The 19,040-nt window shown below is 38.5% G+C and overlaps 2 protein-coding genes across 4 annotated transcripts in view; one reads left to right on the top strand and one right to left on the bottom strand.

The window, feature by feature from the left end:
• KCNIP1 (potassium voltage-gated channel interacting protein 1) overlaps positions 1 to 19,040 on the top strand; it is a 443,767-nt gene that overhangs the window by 31,233 nt on the left and 393,494 nt on the right. The gene's annotated exons all lie outside the window — the stretch shown is intronic.
• On the bottom strand, positions 6,435 to 17,212 carry KCNMB1 (potassium calcium-activated channel subfamily M regulatory beta subunit 1). 2 transcript variants are annotated; one of them, XM_027705030.1, is made up of 5 exons: positions 17,030 to 17,212; positions 11,405 to 11,570; positions 9,922 to 9,949; positions 9,754 to 9,831; positions 6,435 to 7,779 (listed from the first exon to the last, which is right to left on the bottom strand). In XM_027705030.1, exons 2-5 carry the CDS (start codon positions 11,539 to 11,541, stop codon positions 7,510 to 7,512), a joined length of 513 nt encoding a protein of 170 aa, XP_027560831.1. In that variant the 5' UTR covers positions 11,542 to 11,570; positions 17,030 to 17,212; the 3' UTR covers positions 6,435 to 7,509. The 2 variants fall into 2 exon arrangements, with proteins under 2 accessions (XP_027560831.1, XP_027560830.1); XM_027705029.1 differs by having other exon boundaries at positions 9,754 to 9,949.

Raw genomic sequence — 19,040 nt, forward strand, 5'->3', positions numbered from 1 at the left:
AGATGTCTATTATGTGACAAGAGATATATAATTTATCTCACCTTGCCTGAAAGGTTCCCTTTTTCTTTCCTTTTCCCTGAAAAAGCAAAACAAAACAACTACCACTAGGAAAACCTAACGTGTTCTGCTATATTAAGACAAAGCTTAGAGGTCCTGTGCATAAAGCACAAACAGCAGGGCACTCTTAAAAGAACTATGTTTACTCAGAAAATGCAGAGGTGACCCTTGGGTGACCATTCTGAGGGGAATAAACCAGCTTGTATAAACCAGTTCCTAAGCTTGTGCTAAGCATTTTTTTTCAGGGATGTTGGCAGCGTATTCTGGAAAAGGCTCCTGAGTGCAGTATTGTTACAACTGCCCAGAGTAGAAACTGCCAGGAACCATTACAGGTGGTTGGGCAATGTTATCTTGTTCTCAGGCCAGCTAATCTGCCCTGACCATGAAGAACCCCAAATTATTTTCTTAGAGGTGTGGGGGTGTACTTGAATTAGTGTGTTGAGTCTCTACATTAATGTGTTACTTCTGAAGAGTAAATGATATGTATTTCAAGTTCAGGCAATTTGTTTGATAGTACCATTTTTTAACACCTTTGAAAGTTCTATTCATTCGTGCTATTTCATTGCTTTGCTGAAAGCAGTCCAGAAGGCTTATTTCCTGTCCACTTGTGAGGCATGAAGAACCATTTCACTGGCTATGGAGGGGAATATCTGTAGGTATAAAAGGAACAATGAAGACTTTACAAATTTTACCCATGGAAATATTTTATAAGCTGTTTTAAAACTTCTATCAATGGGTATCTTCATGCAGCTTTTTCGATGTGACATTCTGAATGAATTGCTTGAAACATAATTTCTAATACAGTGTTCATTTCTGTTGTCACAGTCTGTCTGACAAACGTGCATTTACAGAAGGTTTAAAAAACCAAAACCCCCTCAAAACAACCACCCCTTTAAAGGGCTAGTGATTCTTCCATGTCAAGTTCAAGGCTAAAGGTTTGATGTTGGATGTGTAAAAAGAAGAATCTCTGCAATCTCTATGTCACAGTGAATCATTTCATTTCCCTCATCTTTTGGACTCCAAGTCTCCCTTGGCTAGCCAGACATCTAGATTTTGCAGTTGTAACTCCCTGGTTTTCCAACTATTGACAGATATGAATAAAGGTTTCACTATTCCAGTCATAGAAAAAACCCAACCGTCTGTTTAAGTAACGGCAGCAAACATTTCCTCACACAACAGTACCTCTATATAATGAATGTAATATATCCTTTAAGAAAACCCAACACTGCACTAATGGCAAAAATTGTGGTGCCAAAACTCAACAGGCAAGATAGTTTATTTACTCACATTGTTTATCTGTTTCATCCTAGCTGTGTATTCTATAGGCAGCATTTAGGGACAGGCTTCATTTTGGGTTTGCAAGATTCAGTTGTGGTAGTGGGGATTTCCTGCTACAAATCAGAGGGTAATTCAAGTTTGAGGACTTTCCAAGGAATGATCACTATTTTCTGTAGACTAGGCTTAAATTCTGGTGCTATAGTTTCAGGCTGCTGAGGCTGACAGCCCTGGTGACTTAGGAGTCATGTGATTATTGAAAGTCATCTCCAAAAAGAAGTCAAGATTTTTTTCTTTATTCACTTTACAAATAAGCATGTCCAATGTTTTGAAATGTTCCAGCAGAGAGACAATTATGCAGCAAGCTATAAATTCATAGGTGTATCAAACACTATTCTTGTGCTTAGCCTCTATCTCTGAGCTTCTTTTAGAGACATCTGTGTAATACATTGTACTGTCTCATTAGATTTTAAAGCATGTGAATGAAATTATTTAGAGACTATTCAAAGAGTTTATATGAGAATGTCCTTGAGTTTGGTTTGACTAAACACCCAGTATTTGCTTCATTCAAGTCATCTTGTTCTAGGTGTGGTACAAATACTTTATGGAAAGGGTGGATCCTTAGAAACAGCTCTCTCCCCTGCCTCTCATCCGTAATATAAATCATGCTATCTTTTTGCTGAAGTTGGAGTGTTTTCAGATGCTCTCCTTACTTGCTTTAAGTACTGAATACAGAATAACCTATTTAGCATGCTGAGACTTTCTGAAAATCTGCCTGGAATTATAAGAGGTAGGAAGTAGAATCACACAACAGTTGGGGTTAGAAGGGACCTTCAAGATCATCTCATTCTACCCCGCTGCCATGGGCAGGGACACCTTCCACTAGCCCAGGTTGCTCCAAGCCCCATCCAACCTGGCCTTGGACACTTCCAGGGATCCAGGGGCAGCCACAGCTTCTCTGGGTAACCTGTGCCAGGGCCTCACCACACTCACAGGGAAGAATTTCTTCCTAATATCCAATCTAACCTTGCCCTATGTCAGTGTGAAACCATTCCCCTTGTCCTGCCACTCCAGGTCCTGGTCCAAAGTCATTCTCCAGCTCTCTTGGAGCCCCTTTAGGCACTGGAAGGACCTCTAAGTTCTCCCCTCTAAGGTCTTCTTTTGTCTTCTCTGGGCTGAACAACTCCAACTCTCCTGCAAAGGATAACTGCCTCCAGTCAATCCTGATCATAATTTTTCCTGTACTAGAGTATTTTTTAACTTCAGGCCAGGCTGTAAATCTGGAGTTACTCAATTAACCAGAAATGCTGTTTTCTTTCTGTTATCAAAATTGCCAGAGACCCCTGGTGGCCTAGTGGTTAGCGTGCAGGACTTTCACTGCTGCGACCACGGGTTCGATTCCCCGGTCTCCTGGCCTGATGGAGGTTGTTAGCCCTGTGTGGCCATCCATCTATGAGAAGGACACTCGAAACAAACCTACGTCCTGAGGACCTCACTGCCATTGTCCAAGCTTGCTTGGCCCCGGCAGATGAACCTTAGGATTAAAGGGTGGGCTCAGTTCAGCGCAGGCTGTGTCTCACCTAAAAAATCCATTGCGCAGGCTGGAAAGGTAAAAGACCTTTCCCCAAATCTTCGTTCGCGAAGATGGGCCATTATTATATTATCAAAATTGCCAAAAGTAAAAATCTGAATTATTTTGTGTGGCTTTTGAATAGTGAATAGTCTAGAGACCCTAAATTGGTTATGTTTTTCCTCATTTCCTTATTAAAAAAAAGAACCAAGCAAAAACCCCAAAAGAAATAAAAGAACTAAACCAAAATCAATGAACCAATCAAACCCTCCCCCTCGCCCCCCTCAAATCCCTTAAACTAAGAACAAAGTCCCAGTTACTCAGTTGGAAAGCATTTTGCTGTCAAGTGCCACAGGTTTATCCAACGAGTGGGGAATCTCTGAGGATCAGAGTCTTCTCGATGATACTGCCCTGTTGCTGCTTTGAGGACCAGGTAATAAAAATGGCACCAATTAGCAGGATACTGAAACCAAAATTGTCAGAGGCAGTCAGAAGTTACTTGTTATTGTTTAGATACATTAAGAACATGCTGGTGACTCACAGGTGGCTTCTCAGCAAGTCAGTGTCCCGTAGGTTCCTCTTCAGTTGCTGTTGTTGCAACCTCATCAACGCTGGAGAAAGATTATGTTATTACAAGCTGATGAAAGCTGAATCCCACTCATCCAGAAAAATAGCTTCCCATTTATGGGGCAAGCTTCACTTTACAACCTTTTGCAATTGGTTTTTTTTTGGGGGGGGGGGGGTTTGGCCTAGGAGGAATGCTAATTCCCTCAATAATTGTGCTGGATCTTTTGTTCTTCGTCTTCCAGCAGGATCACCATATCAAAGCTTATTTGACATTAAGAAGAAAAGCTACTCCTAAGAGTGCCCAGCACTTGAAAAATAGGACTTTTAAGAGTTTCAGGAAAACACTATTATTCATATAGATATATAAAGGGCCTGTACAACTAAAGTATTCATCAGGGTCTAGAAATCTATCTACATTCTCTCTGTGATCCCTACATATTCTGGTTGACTCAAAGACTATTCCTGTGGTCTAAGCATCAATGCGGGTCAAAGCTATGTGTAGTCAACCAGATTTCAAGTATGAATTTCATTTCCAGCTCCTTGTGCTACTGCTTCTCTTCTGCTGGCAGGAGTTCTAATGCTGTAATATATACCTTGATCATCTACTCTGCTTTGAGAAACTGAGTTGTGTAACTGCAGTGGTCATTGCTTGTATGGCAGCACTTCTCATAGGAAGTGTTTTACTGGATCTCAGAAAAATTGTATTTTTCATCAGGGTTATTGTAGACTTGGTGGTATAAGCCAATAACATTAAAAAAATCCCAACCAAACAGAAACTTCCTTCTGTGTTGCTGTAAGAAGCATAGAGTGTGTTATTAAAACTTCACTCTCTAGTGAATTAAAACTTTTATAGATGGAAAAAGCATAGAAAAATATTTACAAAAGCTTAAAAGAATAATTCATCAGCCTCATGTACTGTAAAACACTTAGTTTTAACATTAGGAGAAAGTGAAAGTGTGAAGGAAAAAGAATATCTGTATTTAACATTAAACTTGCAAAAATGTAGAAAAAAACCAACACTGTATACATGATCAAAATATTATTTAAAAACAAGAACAGACTTCTGTGGTGTCTATACATTTTGTTTTCTGCAGTAGAATATTTGGCTTTTTACATTTAAATCCTCTCTTTCTTTTGGGCTAAAAAGGAAGCGGTGTTTGGCAAGACTCCAGAACAATGGAGTTTCCCAATTTGTGTGTAGGTTTCCCTCTGCACTGGCTGTTTTTACTTGCAACATTTTCTGTCCAAATAGGAAGTTTTAGTTTTTTAGAGAACAAAATTTTAGCAGGGTTTTTCTTAAGGAGTACTTGCAATGTGTACATGTTGGAGGGAAATAAGTGATTTCATGTAACAATTGACTGGCTTTATTTTTGGAGGAGGTAAATCTGGAGACACAGCTTGCACTCCGAAGAAATCTTCATCTGCTATTATCAGGGACAAGTATGAGTAGGGAGGTGAGGGGATGTGGCTTTAGGGGATGGTCTTGGGAAGCCAAGGGCAAGTGGGAAGCAGTTACTCCTGGTCTTCACGCTTCATGCCAAGTTCTGAGCTCTGCTGAATTTTTGCTCTTCAAACACAAGGCACTGACTCCTGAGTAACTGGGGCCACAGGGACTGCCAGCAACATCCCACCTTCATTGATCTCCTGCTGAGTTGGGAGGGGAGCAAGGTGACAGGGCTGCCAATTTGCTGGACTGAGTGTAAAGTACTAACGAGCAAGTTCAACTTTGCAATCTGGAGACTAAACTGCTAAAAAATGAAATTTGGAGTAAAGCTTTGAAAGATCCTATTCACGGCTAGCTTGGTCATCTCCTTTGGTACCAGTACAGTGCATTACCTTCAACAGGTATCCTACCTGTTTGCCTACTTTTTAAGCTGTTGTTACACTCCAGTCTCAGCTTTTTATGAACTAACAAAGTAGGATCCCTTCCCCTTCCCATCCAATTTGGTCACCCAAACCACCTGTACCTGTGCCAGCTGAACATTCACTTTTCTGAATGAGAGAAGTTAAAATTCTATATACACAAAACTTCAAATGGATTTCACAAAAGTGTTGTATGAAGATGTAAATACTGTCTTCCCTGTGGACACAGTGCTCCTCCTATATTAATTTCTGAGGTTTAGATTTTTTCTTTTTTTCTTTTGTTTTCTTTTAACAGCCCCTGCTTACATGGTCTGAATCTTAAACACTAGAGTGGGTAATTTTTCCTTTTGTACATTTCTTATAGATAACCATCTATATTTTGAATGTTGAATGAGTGTTCATGAGGATAATAACTGCTATTTTGTCCTATCCTGGTGTACTTTTCATTTTCATGATGAAAAGCAAACTCTGACACTGTTCCTTTTGTAATGTTAGAAAATGCAAGTAATGGGTTAATATTTCAACCTTTCTCTTTATTACAATAAACAATACAGAATTTTGCCACATTAACAAGAATAACTCTTTCCACTGTAATTTAATGAATTTAAATTTATATCTAAGCCCTGCAACTTTCCTGTGAATGATAGCTTCTAGTGGTTTATCAGTTGTGTGATGAAAAAGCATGTATTAGTTGTGTTCCGAATGCCAGTCAAATACAGTATATGGGAAGTATCTCATGTTCCTCTGGTGCCCAGTTGCAGCTGAAATTTGGCTGAGAGAAACAGAGTTATTTTGAGAGAACAGAGAATGTCTCTATATGTGCATCAGAGCATTCCTAGGAGTCTTAGCACTGGAAACAAAAATACCTCTTTTGAAATATCTTTTTGCTAGGCATGTAAACTTCTATCTGTGGTTACATTAGCTTCTTGTATTTAGTAAGGCATCACAGATGTTTTCTACTTTTTGTGGTTTAAGAATGGTATTCCCCAATTTACTGTTCCCACCAAACCACTCCAAACCATGTGCCGCTCGCTCACTTCCCCTCCTCCCTGTGGGTGGCTGGAGAGGAAAATTGGAGGCGCAAAAGGTAAAGATCACAGGCTGATGTAAGAACAGTTTACTGGAAACAGCAATGAAATAAGACAATGAACACAGCAACAGTAACAGCAACAATGCTAATAAAAGAGTGTACAAGAAATGAATGATTTGCATGAGTTCTCACTCCCAACAATACCCAACTGCTCCCTCTGCCCATGCTACTGACCCAGAAGGGAGCCCTTCCCCATCCCTGGAAAATGACATGAGGTGGTATAGCATAACCTCAGGGTCCTAGCCATGCCTCCTCCTGGCTACTGAAAAAATTAACCCTGTCCTGGCCAGAACCAGGACCCTACTTCATAATAATATTCTTTATGTCTTAGCTTCCTCTCCTCAACAGTTTTATAATCTATGCAAATAGCAGGCAGGTAACCTTCCTTGAGTGGTGCACCTGTTTCAAATAAAGCAAGACTAAAATTTGAGTTAAATACAAAAACTTCTAGTATGAACTTCTTTACTGTACCCTGTACTTTATGCATTTCTTTATATACAACTGGTGCTAGATGATTAGAGGGCAAGTTTTGTAAAGTCTGTGTGTGTATATTTTGAGTGGTTTTCTCCCTTCCATTTCCCAAAAGCAGAGAGAAAGCCATGAAAACAAACATTTTTTTGCACCATAACGAAGCTGCCTTTCTCAACAGACAAGAAGAATATACCATGAGTACATAATGTGTCGGTGTATAAGTGTATAAAGGATGTGTTTGCCAGTGATGATGTATATGGATCTGGCACATGCTAATCTCAACCAGTCAGAAAACTAGCACCACATCTAAAATGTGGAACAAGAGTTTAGTAGTAAACTTGAATTGTAGCTTTGCAAAGCAGCTGTACTTCATAAAGCCCAGGGAAACAATAGACAGTAACTTGGTCCGTGTGCTTATGGGGTATTTTCAGACATTCCCAGGAATCATATTTTCTCCTTGGGTAATGGATTGCCATCCATAGTGGGTGCCATTCAATTCTTTGGAATGCCTGCCCTTGGATGGACACCTGGTATATTAAGAGTCACAGAATCCCAGTAACAGGCAGAACAAAGGCATTTTAATATTTTGCAAGAATTTGTGCTAGAAATTTATTTTCTACTGCCAAGCAGAAAGAACAGAAACATACTGACTAATTTTTACCAGAACAATAATCAGACATCCACCAGTAAACATGAGCGTAGGCCAGAGGAAAGCAAAGAGGAGGCCTTTTGGGGGATAAAGTCTGCTTAAAATAACATTGGTCTGTGTTCCTCCTGGATCATAGTAACACGGGAAAGTGTGGTATTTCTTGAAATTGCTTGCAATTGTTTCTATTCGTGCTTTAACTTCTTTAGAGTTCTCCGACTTGTCTGGGACGTACGAGCACTGGAATAAGAAATTAAGGTGATTCATTATAATGGATACTCTAATACAAAGTCTGTAGTTAAATCAGATTGAGGAAAATGTCAAGCTAGTACTGACAAAATCTTCTGTGGTTTGGCATCCTTGAAGATTATCTTGGTTATGTCCATAACCCATTTGCAATGTTTCCCTGTTTCCATCAGTGTGTCTGTGCCCCCAGTCTGCAGATTTACAGATTGGAGTTATGTTGTTGGAAACCAATAACGAGTGCTCAAAAAAACCCTTGAGTCTTTGAGAATGTCACTTCATTATTACAGTGCCAAACCCCAATTCCAAACAGAGCTTCTAGGCACTGCCACAGCAGAAAAGTGTTGTGCAGAAATTCACACTGGCTTGTTTCACTGTGTGCCTTTGGTTGTAACTAGTAGAAAAATACAGCAAGTATGGCTTTTGGAGGCTTCCTACTTGTTCTTGTAACACAGAATGCAGTTATTTAGTCTTCAGTGGAAATACTATTAGACTCTGAAGCACACATTTTTTTTTGTTTGTTATTCATAACCTTTTTTCTCTGCAATATAATTTTTGATATCTAATAATGGTTAGGTATATTAAACTGGAAATTGGCCAAGGCAGAAGGGAGGATGGTTCCTGACCTGAAAACTTGCAGTAATGCAAGTAGGTAGGAAATCAATAAATCACCTCGTCTTGCAGTGAACAAGACTTGTTTCCATCTACACTGGATAATTTCTGCTTTGCTGCTTTATTACATGTAACTTTCCCTGAGATAGTCACTATAAAGATAGGCATTAGTTAGAAAAATTCTCTTCAGCTTAAGTGTTTTATGCTATTAGGTTTGCATTGTGTGAAACTCTAACTCTTTGCACTTGAAGTCTGAGCATGTTTATTCTGGATTCTGAAAGTAATTCAATCTTGGACATTCAAGATCTGAATTTCAATTTTCCCCCTTAAGACAGTTGCTGAGCTGGAATAAAGCCTCTGAAATACTCATGGGTTTGGAACTGAACTAAACCTGACCTTTCTTGGAACTGGGTACCTGTAGGAGCATTTTTTGTTCTAGGGGAACAAGCCCGAAAACGTTGAACACTCTGCTGATTCCCAAGCAGAAACCCTGGCAGGAACAAAAGGATAACACCCCTCACTTTCCCCCTCCCCAATCTTTCACAGACCTTTAAAATCAAATGAATATTGTGCACCCACATTTCTATCTCACCCATGCACTTGTCCTCTGGGGAAGAGATCCCTAAAATGACTGACCAAGGGATCTCTACCACAATACCCAGGATCTCTGCCTTACACAGGTGCTACCTTACAGTGCCACTGCCCTCTCCATGAGTCCAGGAAACTGCTGCACACCAAACCAAAAACAAATGAGTTTTGTGTGTGATCATCTTCCAAAATCACTTATTTGTTTCTTCTTTCTGTCTAAAATGTGCATCATGTTGCTGTTTCCTCTGCTTTCTTTATTCCCTGCTTCATATCATATGCCTAAAATGCAAGTAAAATTGGGATTTGTGATCTTATTTTGGATGGTTCTTAAATTCAGGTCTCTCATGATAATTCAACATGGAACTGGGCAAACCACAGCTTATAAATTAATTGTTCCAATTGGTCTTCAACTTGGAGACAAATATTTTAAAATATTCACAAATGTTATATGTTCATGTTGGTGTAATTCCTTAACAAGCATTAACTTACTGTTTGATGTAATGCTTAAAATAAAATCCAAAACTATGTCATTTTTGGAACGTTTTAAAAATGACATTACAGATTGGAGTTATGTTGTTGGAAACCAATAACATGGGTGCTCAAAAAAACCCTTGAGTCTTTGAGAATGTCACTTCATTATTACAGTGCCAAACCCCAATTCCAAACAGAGCTTCTAGGCACTGCCACAGCAGTGGTCCAAGACCAGACATTAATATGTAAAAGACAAGCAACTCCTGCTCTTACTGTGCTGCTTTGTTTAAAAACCATCACCTTAGGATTTCTTTCCAGTGTATCTTCAGTCTGGTACAGCATAACCTCCTGTCCCGAGGCTGTCAGATTAACCCACACCTGTAGGCAGGGATAAGAAAAGATGTCCTCATCCTCTGAGCCTTCGCTGTCTGGGCAGAGAACTTTGTCCTCGATGTTGGCCTTGAGTACCTTGCACACAGTTTCTGTTGTCCAAATGCTACAAACCCAAAACAAAAGATATTGTTTTTTAGCCCATTAGAAGCATCTGTTGAAAGTTACATGTGGAGATGCATCTGTGTGTGGTGGCATGGCTGGAGTTCATGGCCACTCCATCCTGCTGTGGTGAACTGTGTCCACCCTGATTCCATGGCTGCACTTGGAGAAAGGCTGCCATAGGGAAGAAGTGCAGGAAAGCATTTTTGTTGTTGTTGTTGCTGTTGTTTGTTATGCATTCTGTGTTTTGCAGTTAGATTTTGACCTACCCATCTTTAACAGGCTTCAAGTGTTGTTCAAGAAAAAAAATTGCTATGGATTTTAATGTTTGGTAGTAACTGCTTGGAATGCAGTACACTTGGTCTCAGAAATATTTTGACTAGTTTCCTTCAATAAGCCTCAGAACTCAGATCACTTCCTGCTGTTTTTCCCCTTCCCCCTTTTCTTTATTGCATAGGCCTTTTGCATGAATAAGAAGCCAGATTTTTTCTGGATAAAGTTAAATTTTTGCTGTTGCATATCCCCTTTTCTCAAGAGTTACTCTTCTATTATTGATAATGCAATAAACTTTTGCTCACAGCAGTATGCTTTGGTGGCAAAAAAGTCAAGAAATAATTTCACTCAAGTTCATACAAACTAATCTCTTTACATGCATCTGTCTTTTGTAATGTAATCTGGAGGCTGGAAAAGAAATAAAATATGTATGAATTACTCTGTTTTAAACATAATGGTTTTCAAACAGTTTTGAGATTAAAGATGCTCTAGCAAGAAGAACGAGGTGGATATCCTCACTTTCTCTATCAAAATCTTCAAATGTGAACAAGTGAGCTGCACTCTTTGTCTTGTTACTTTGATTTTTTGCAAATTGTTTTTTTTGTGTGGAGGCAGAATTTGCAAAATGAAATAAAAGTGTGGATAATAGTAACTCCTTCAGCATTAATTGTATTCTGCAACATTTTCTGGCACACTCTGTGCTAGTTTCTTATCATGGCTGAGTTAGAAGTAAGATACAGATTCTCCAGTGAACAATTTTATCTTGACTTCTGTTGCTCAAGTTTTAATATTTTTATTAAACACAACACTCTCCTGCATGTGGAAAAGCTTTTTAAAACTGATTTGATTTTGCAAGACTTGGCTTTTCATTGTCAAGCTTCCACAAGCATGGTTGTTTTTTTGACTTTATGTGTTTTCACACTAAATGTTTTATTTTTTATTTTGTTTTGTTTAGCCCCAAGGAGCATAATTTTCTCTTCCTTGTGGTTACTTTTAAGTGCCTAATATCTTGGCTCACTTTTTTTTCTCCTTTTTTCTGTCTTAAATCCTTATGAGCTCTTTGAGGGTACATTGTTTATTTATTGTACAATGTACTAACATATATTTTATCACTTTTTTAATAATTTTATTTGATGATGACAAGAAAAAGAACAGCTTTATTTCATAAACAAATGGCTGTTATTACCTCTTAGTGTAGAAAGGCACAATGGTGATCCCAATAAAAAAGTACATCATCATGGAGCATGCAACCATTCCCAGTCCCAGGCACAGGGCTCTTGTCTCCCCTCTCTTCTGAGCAGTTACCAGCTTCTTTCCCAACATGACCTAGAGTTGTGAAACTTGAACAACCTCTTTTTGGTACAAAATCAAATACAGAAAGGAGAGGGAAAACATGACAGTTATTGTGGTTGTGTAGCGAGTGTCTGAAATACAATATATTCCATGAAGGAACAGTCTAATTTTTGCAAAACTAGAATTTAAAAAAAAAAAAAAGTTACTGTGTTTTTTGTTAGACTCCTTTTCCACTTTTTAAATTTCCCCTATAGACCTTTAACAAGTGTATGTGTGTATAGGCTAGGAGGTGGGGTAGGAAAACCTGATAACTTTTGGGGAGAATTCTGTTAACAGTCCAATTCAGTCTATTTTATGTTGCTGTTTCTCTGATGTAAGAGATGTTCTGTTATCTATTGGTAAAGGCTGCATAAAGGGAAAATCTTCCCAGAATGGAATCCTTTTTATATGATGCCTTTTCTTCTGGAGTAGTCTGAAATGTGGTTGTCTTATTTCAAAAGAACTGAAATAATTTAAAATTCAGCATTTAAGATTTCCAGTTCAGACTTTTGCAAGTTTTTTGGCCTTGCCCATTCAGGGATACTCCAAACCTGATGTTGGTGTAACACTAGGGGAGCTCTTGGACATTGCTGTCTGAACCCGAGCTTGTGAGTGACTAGCATTAGCCCCCCCCACTCCCTTGTCAAAGAGTGTTCTAAATGATCTTCCTAATGCTTTGATAAGGAGAATCTGAAAATAATTGCTGTGAATCTATATGTCATTAAATCATTATGATATATAGGATTACTATGTAAATGGACCATAACTTTCACTGTGAGCTCAACTCACAGTATCTGCTTCACTGACAGCTGTGACTCCAGGTTTTTGGGGGTTTGTTTTTTCATGAAAACATGGCACAAGCCATTGCTATGGCAGAGGACAAGACTGGCAAGATTTGTGTGGGCTTTTTTTGAGATAAAAGAGGAAAGAAGAGCAGAAGGAGAAAAGGAAAATATGTTACATACATGCTGAACAAGTTTTCAGTCCTGTTCTCCTGTGCAAGGCAATGGTGCACAGCTTCATGCAGTGCATTTTCAGGATTATAGTTTCAGGTGTGTGTTTAGTGTTTATCCTTTCTGGCTGGCCTTCAGGATGGTGTGGTTCTGCCTAAATCCACCTGTGTTCAGACTTAAATTTAGATACAGTGTAAGACAAGTACAAACCAAAGTTAGCAAATAGGCTCTTCAGGTTGTCTGTGAGTAGGTGGTCTCCATCTGCCCCAGGCTGGCAGAGCTGTGCTGCTACTGCAGGTAGGGGACCACGCTAAATTTGGTGAACGATGAGATAGCTCTCAAAGCTGTGAGTTTCAGCTCTTAAAGGAAAGAATGGAAATATATTCTGGATGTTGCTTTCTTTCATGTTAGTTCTGGTTTTCACTGGTAAAAGTGCCTCACTTTGACTGTTCAATGATCAAAGGAAAAAAGTATTTGAACATTGACATGCTACTGTTTTTAGACTTCTATAACACCTGAATGTTTGTGCTATTAGCAATAAAAATAGACATCTGTGGACAGTAAAACACCTTTGGTTGTTTTGCATAACTTGGGGATAGTTGCAAATTTTAAGTACTTATTTTGAAGTTGCTTGTACATGATATCAAAGTGAAAGGCTGTTCTTAGGTGTCCCTAGAAACTAAAGGAGTTACTGTTACAGTGTGGAATTTTGTCCAGCTCCATATTTAATTCCACTTTAAATAAAACATCAACATCCACTGGGAATTTTGCATACAGCATTTTGAGGGGAGTTTTTTTTTCTGATGATTATGTATTGTACACATTGACATTTTAAGAAGCATCTCAATTTGAAAACTGCCATAAGACGAACCTTCCCTGTTTACTGGCATTTGAGTTTAATGCAGAATGTGAGCTAATGCCCTTAAGTAAGGCTGTATTGTGTTTTGCTTGGTCAATGGTGTTATAAATAGAATGTGTGGCATCAAATAGTGCCAGCATGCTCGTGCTGCACCTGCATATTCATGTAAAATTGGAAATAGCATTTATAAAACCCAAAGAATTCCAAAATATTTAGAATACTGGGCAACATGGCACATTAAGACACATTAAACTGACTCTCCTTTACCTATTGTGCAGCTTGGTCAGAGGGGAAAATGGAATAAGGGAATATCATTGGTCCTGGAGCACAGACCCCAAGACTATGTGGTAGCAGGTCCTTATAGCACAGTGGGAAGCTAAAGATAGGTGAGTGAAAACATGTGTTGTTAGTAAGAAATTCTTACATACAGTAACAATGATTAATCTTTAATTTTCTGTGAGAAACTGAAAAAATGAAAGACTGATACTGCCACCGTGGGTTGTGGAAAACTTCTGGTGGCCCAGTGCTGTTAAATGAACTGAGTTTTAGATGAGCCATTATGTTTACTGAACTAATCCAGTTACACTGAGAAATAGCAAGGTAATCAACCCCCTTGTTACATGGAAAACAGGAACCATGGGACTATTAACCAAAGAATTAATAAGAAATGTAATTGCTCCAACAGTCTGCTTGAATGTCGGTCACACACGCAGCAGAAGTACCACTAAGCTCATGCTTCTAGTATCTAAAACTGCAAGTCTACCTCTTTAAGACACAAAAGGAACTCGTATGTGTAAATTGGAAATTTTTCTCAAGTGGCCAAGGGTTTTCCCAGCATTAAGTGCAGCGCTGTTCCCTGTCCTGACACAAGCCAGACTGCCTGACCCTGGCTCTCTGCATGGGCTGCTGAGTGATCCTGTTTGCCTCTGCTCCCCCAGTTCAGATATTTGCTCTTCCCCAAAGTGAATAAGGACATTTAAATTATGCAGAGTGTGTTAACAAGAAAGGTTCATTGAAAATATCTCATTAAGTGCTTCTATGGATATATAAACTAAGCAGCTAGGTCTTCAGGCTGTGTAAATGAGGGGTGTCATTGTTCTATTGCTGAACCAGATTAGCTGTAAATGTGGTCCCCAAACTGAAATACGCATTTCCTGGTACATTTTTTTTCTGCTTTCAAATGTAGATGATCAGAAAAAATCTGTAACGCTATTTCAAACGTACAGAAAAATTTAAGAGGAAACACTAAACAGCAAAGGAAACCCACGTGGATTTTTTTCTTTTTTACATAAAAATTCCTATGTTCTTCTGCTGGAAATCCTTCATTTTCCAACTCTCAAGACAAAGCAATGCTGCATGCATATGGAAAAGTGTATTTATTTGGAATTTCCTTGTTCTGTAAAGGGTTAATTCTTTCAGATTAAAAAATTTTCTCTGGCTCCTGGCTTTGTCTGTGTATATTAGAACAAGTGTTGAAAGAGCTGATTTAGTGTTTCCTCAGACAAAATCATTAGGTCTTTGAAAATGAAGCACTGCAGAAGACTTGATTGGCCCAGGAAGTCTGAGCAAATTTGAATTGGGAGATGTTGAAGCATACAAGGTGGGCCTTCAGTAGAAAATTTAAATGTATTTTTGTACTGAAGATTTTGTGGGCTGTCTCCCTATTTATTAGGAATGTATAAACTGCAAATGTTTTCATAATGTTCCCTCTACCTAATCTTCAATCTACTTAAATTATACAGTACATTAGCTGTGCAATTTCAGTTATAATCACTGCATTGACAGCTGCTGGTGATAATACTAGGGATGCCATCTGGTCAGGTTTGGAATAGTCCCCTGTTTTGATTAGAGACGTTTGATACTTGGCAGGAAGTCTGCCTCCTCCTCCTCCCTCATCTTTGAGCAGTTTCCAGTGGTGTGACCTCCATGAGTTTGGATGGGACCTCTCTCTTGAGCTATTATAGGATGCTCTTAACTTGGATAAAGTATGAGTAATAGTGATGAATTCATCTTGCTTGCAGGAGAAAGGCTGCTAAATCCCTCTCTTGAATTTAAGTTGGGAATAAATATTAAGTGAGCTGGTCTTTTGTTTTTTTTTTTTTAGCTGGTGTATCTCACACTGTATGGTGAATTTCCAGTGAGTATTTAAGTATTGAATCAAGTTCTAATACAGCATCATACCAAGAAGAGTGATGCAAGTTATCCACATCTCTAATGTGATGAGGACTTGTTAAACAGGCCAGGACCCTTTGGCCTCTACAGCCTCTACATACAAAATAGCCTATTGTTTTCTCCTGTCAAGTGCCTATTTAATAGTCACCTTGTTTTATTCTCAAAACACCTTATATGGACAACTTAAAAACTGCCAGCTTTGCTGGGTTTTTAAGAGGAGCATAGTTTTTGGTGACAGTTTATTGGCCAAGTGCATTGTGTGGGAACCAGAAGGCAAAATTTTTAGATCTGTAAATATGAGCTCTGTACAGATTATGTTATTGGGACAGAGCTTGTGTTTACATATTTATTACTATCTCTGAGTAGAGTTAGTTTGATCACTCACACTTGCCTACCTGTGTTTTCGTGAGTATTTCAACATTGCTTAGATTCTTCCTTTCTGTTCCAATCCTACACTCATCCATTTCTCATCAGCTGCCCCACCACTTACAAGAGGCTGAAGTCAAAACTGCATTTATGTTGTCACTTTCTTTCCCTCTCCCCACCCTCAGTTTCCTCCTCTAGCAGTTAGAGGCGTTTCTTACTGGTACCAGGGGTGCTGGGGCCAGAGAACACTGGTTTTGTTCATTGTAAATTGATAAGAAACCATTACTTAATAAGTTTTCTGTGTATCTGGGACCACAAGTACTGTATGTTACAGAATAAGGTGGTGCTGAACCTCGATGGAAAAGTGCACAGCAAAGAAGATTCTCTTATAGTTGTCTTGGAAACCTGAAACAGCAATATTTTGACTGCTTAACATGATACAACTATGTTTATTTTATGAAATATGCTGTATAATTTTGCTTTGTTGCTGTACTGTTTACCTGATGTGCCACTAGAGTGAATTAAAGAAATTAGCTTTTTCTTCTCTTTAAAAACATATGCAGCTATTTAAGACTAATTCTTTTAGCTTTTAAACATGGTCATTCTTAAAAAAATTAAAAATGGGAAAAAAAGAAGTTACTTAGTTCAGCAGTTTTGAAATCTTTCTGAAGTGCTTGTTTTTGATTCTGTGCTGTACAGGGCTGCACAGAAGAAATCAGTTTAAGAGTAGGTTTTAGGGAAGTCTGGAAGAGTTTAAGTGCCTTACTTATGGTAAACTACGCACAACCTCTAAAGTAATGCTCAACACCCAAAGCTGTGAAACTCCTAAGAGTAAAGGTGTATTTACCATTAAAATGAATAAAAGCTATGATCTTAAATGAGCTCTATACTCTTAATTTGTGAAAATATTACTGTTACCTTTGCTAACAGTTGTGAAGAATGATCAGATTGCATCGAGTTACAAAAGAGAGAACAACTTAACTCACATGCTACAGGAAAATTATCTGTGCTGTCCTCCATAGTGCTGCAGATTTAGAAAGCCTGTTGCTTCCCAAAACACTGTACTTTTCAGAACCCAAAGCTATTGCATGCTCCCAAGGAGAAAACATTGGCTTAGAAATATACTCACAGTTTTTGATGAAATGCTGCTTTCACTGACAATTAAAAAAAAAAACTTCTGTTACATGACAGACTTGAGATAGTAGTAGAGCTCAGAGCTGAAACAGATTTTTATTATTTTTTTCCTTCCTGTACTTCTCTGGGTTTGCTTTGCTGTGGCTGAACTCCTAACTTAGTTCCCCTATTACAAAGCCTTTTGTAACCATAAATGGTAAGGTATGAAAGAGCACTGTCCTTTTGGAGATTCATTGCGGAAACTAGGAAACCACAATATTGACTGACTTTTCTCATACCCTAGAGTCCCTTTACCACATACCCTGGTGGATTTGTGTTAAGCTATGGCTCTACTCTTTTTATACAGCTTTTTTAGTTTAGAAATCTGACAGATCTTTTGGGTAAGATTTAAGGAATTGAATGTATCAATGACCAGTGGTACTGATTCTTAATTCTTAATACCTAAGCTATTACCAGCTGTGTGTGAATGCTTTGTTGCCACTAGTTTCAGTGAGTTTGAATGCAACAGGCGCTAAAATTTTGACTGTACACCCTATAGACAAGAATAAAGCATCCATCATGCCATAAATGTTACAGTGTCTGACGTTCCTCTAGCCAAAAAGCAAAGCAAGTTTCTGGGATGTATAAATGGATAACTTCTGTAACAGAGCTTCAGAGAAGAGCTAAAATAAAATTATTTTGTAAATTTTTCTGTTTTGAGAGAGAAAAACTCTCTCATTGGGAGACTAAAGGAATTTAAATGAATTAGTCCAGTAGAATCACTAAGAGAGCACTTGTAAACAAGGGTAGGACATCCTCCCCCCCCCCCCCCCCCGGGCTTTAGGTATCTGCTAATTAGCTCTTGTGGCTCAAGCTGCTCTTCTAACCTTGCTTTTGGTAAAAGATTTGAAGTTTACATGCTCAGAGTGCTCATGCTGTCTGAAGATAACCTATAGGACCTTCAATAGGACCTTTTCTATTATTATTGATGCAGTAATAACAAAGCTAACTTGGATTTAGATAGACCTTTACAGCTAAGTAAGAGGAAGCCTGCTACTATCATCTAGTTTGGAAAGATTTATGATCATAGTAATTTTTTAATACTTGAGATGTGATGTAGTTAAATTTAAAGAATAAAGAATTTGAAGGTTAGAAAAAAGAGTTATTTCCAGATAAAAGAGGATCGGGTTGAGTGGAGTATTCTATAATTTTTTGATACTTAGAAATCAAGACTGGATATTTCAAAGATGGATATTTCAGGCTCTGCTGACTCAAGGAAAAGTCATGATTTTAATGAGGAATGTATTAAAAATGATTTTTGGGCTGTGTGATTCAGCAGTCAAGGTAGAAAACAAGGTAAGCCCTGCTGAATGAAATTCATAAATCTTCAAATTAACTGTCTTCTCTGCCTATTCTCCTTAACCTCAATGGTTAATACTCACAGATCAATTTCTAACTCCTACACTAAGGAGTTCTACTGCAAAATTGACACAAAACTTGTGGATTCCAGAGCAAAAATATAGAAAAAATTTTTAAAAGTTTTCTCAGTGGAAGGAGGTGGTGGTAGAGTGGTTGGGCTCAGTTTGAGGTGCACTGGTGGTTTGTTTGAATACACAGAAGCTATGCTCCAAGTCTGGTGCTACACAACACTTTTTGCTTGTTTTTTTCCTCTCACATCCACTGCAGACATACAAGTCTAGATGGTTGCTGGCTCTTGGAGAACTAACCCGATAAAATAACGTGGGTGTGCTAAAGGGAGGTCCTGTATTGATATCCACTTCTAACCTTGGGATAGTTCAGCGTGCCAGTAACCTGTACCAATTGACATGTATGCATTGGAGCTCAATGGCAAGCCAGATGTTTGTTGTACTATAAACTGTAATTCTGTAAGTCACAGTCTAAAATATCCTTTGTCTTCTTAAGATCACATGGAATATTTTCTTTTTTTGAATGTGAGGGGTGGGAGGAGAAAGCGAACTATCCGGTGCTTGAAATCACCATGGCTCTCACAGGGACACTACTTCACT

Source organism: Neopelma chrysocephalum, unplaced genomic scaffold (assembly GCF_003984885.1).
Source record: "Neopelma chrysocephalum unplaced genomic scaffold, ASM398488v2 Primary Assembly neopelma1_303, whole genome shotgun sequence".
NCBI lineage: Eukaryota > Metazoa > Chordata > Aves > Passeriformes > Pipridae > Neopelma > Neopelma chrysocephalum.

What these genes read in the sequence shown, in the direction of transcription:
- KCNMB1 (XM_027705029.1), bottom strand. Translation starts at nt 11,541, where the DNA reads ATGTTGGGAAAGAAGCTGGTAACTGCTCAGAAGAGAGGGGAGACAAGA. An exon ending in GTGCCTTTCTACACTAAGAG is followed by an intron (nt 9,950 to 11,404) that starts GTAATAACAGCC and finishes TTGGGTTTGTAG; the next exon opens with CATTTGGACAACAGAAACTG. An exon ending in CACTGGAAAGAAATCCTAAG is followed by an intron (nt 7,780 to 9,753) that starts GTGATGGTTTTT and finishes TTCTTATTCCAG; the next exon opens with TGCTCGTACGTCCCAGACAA.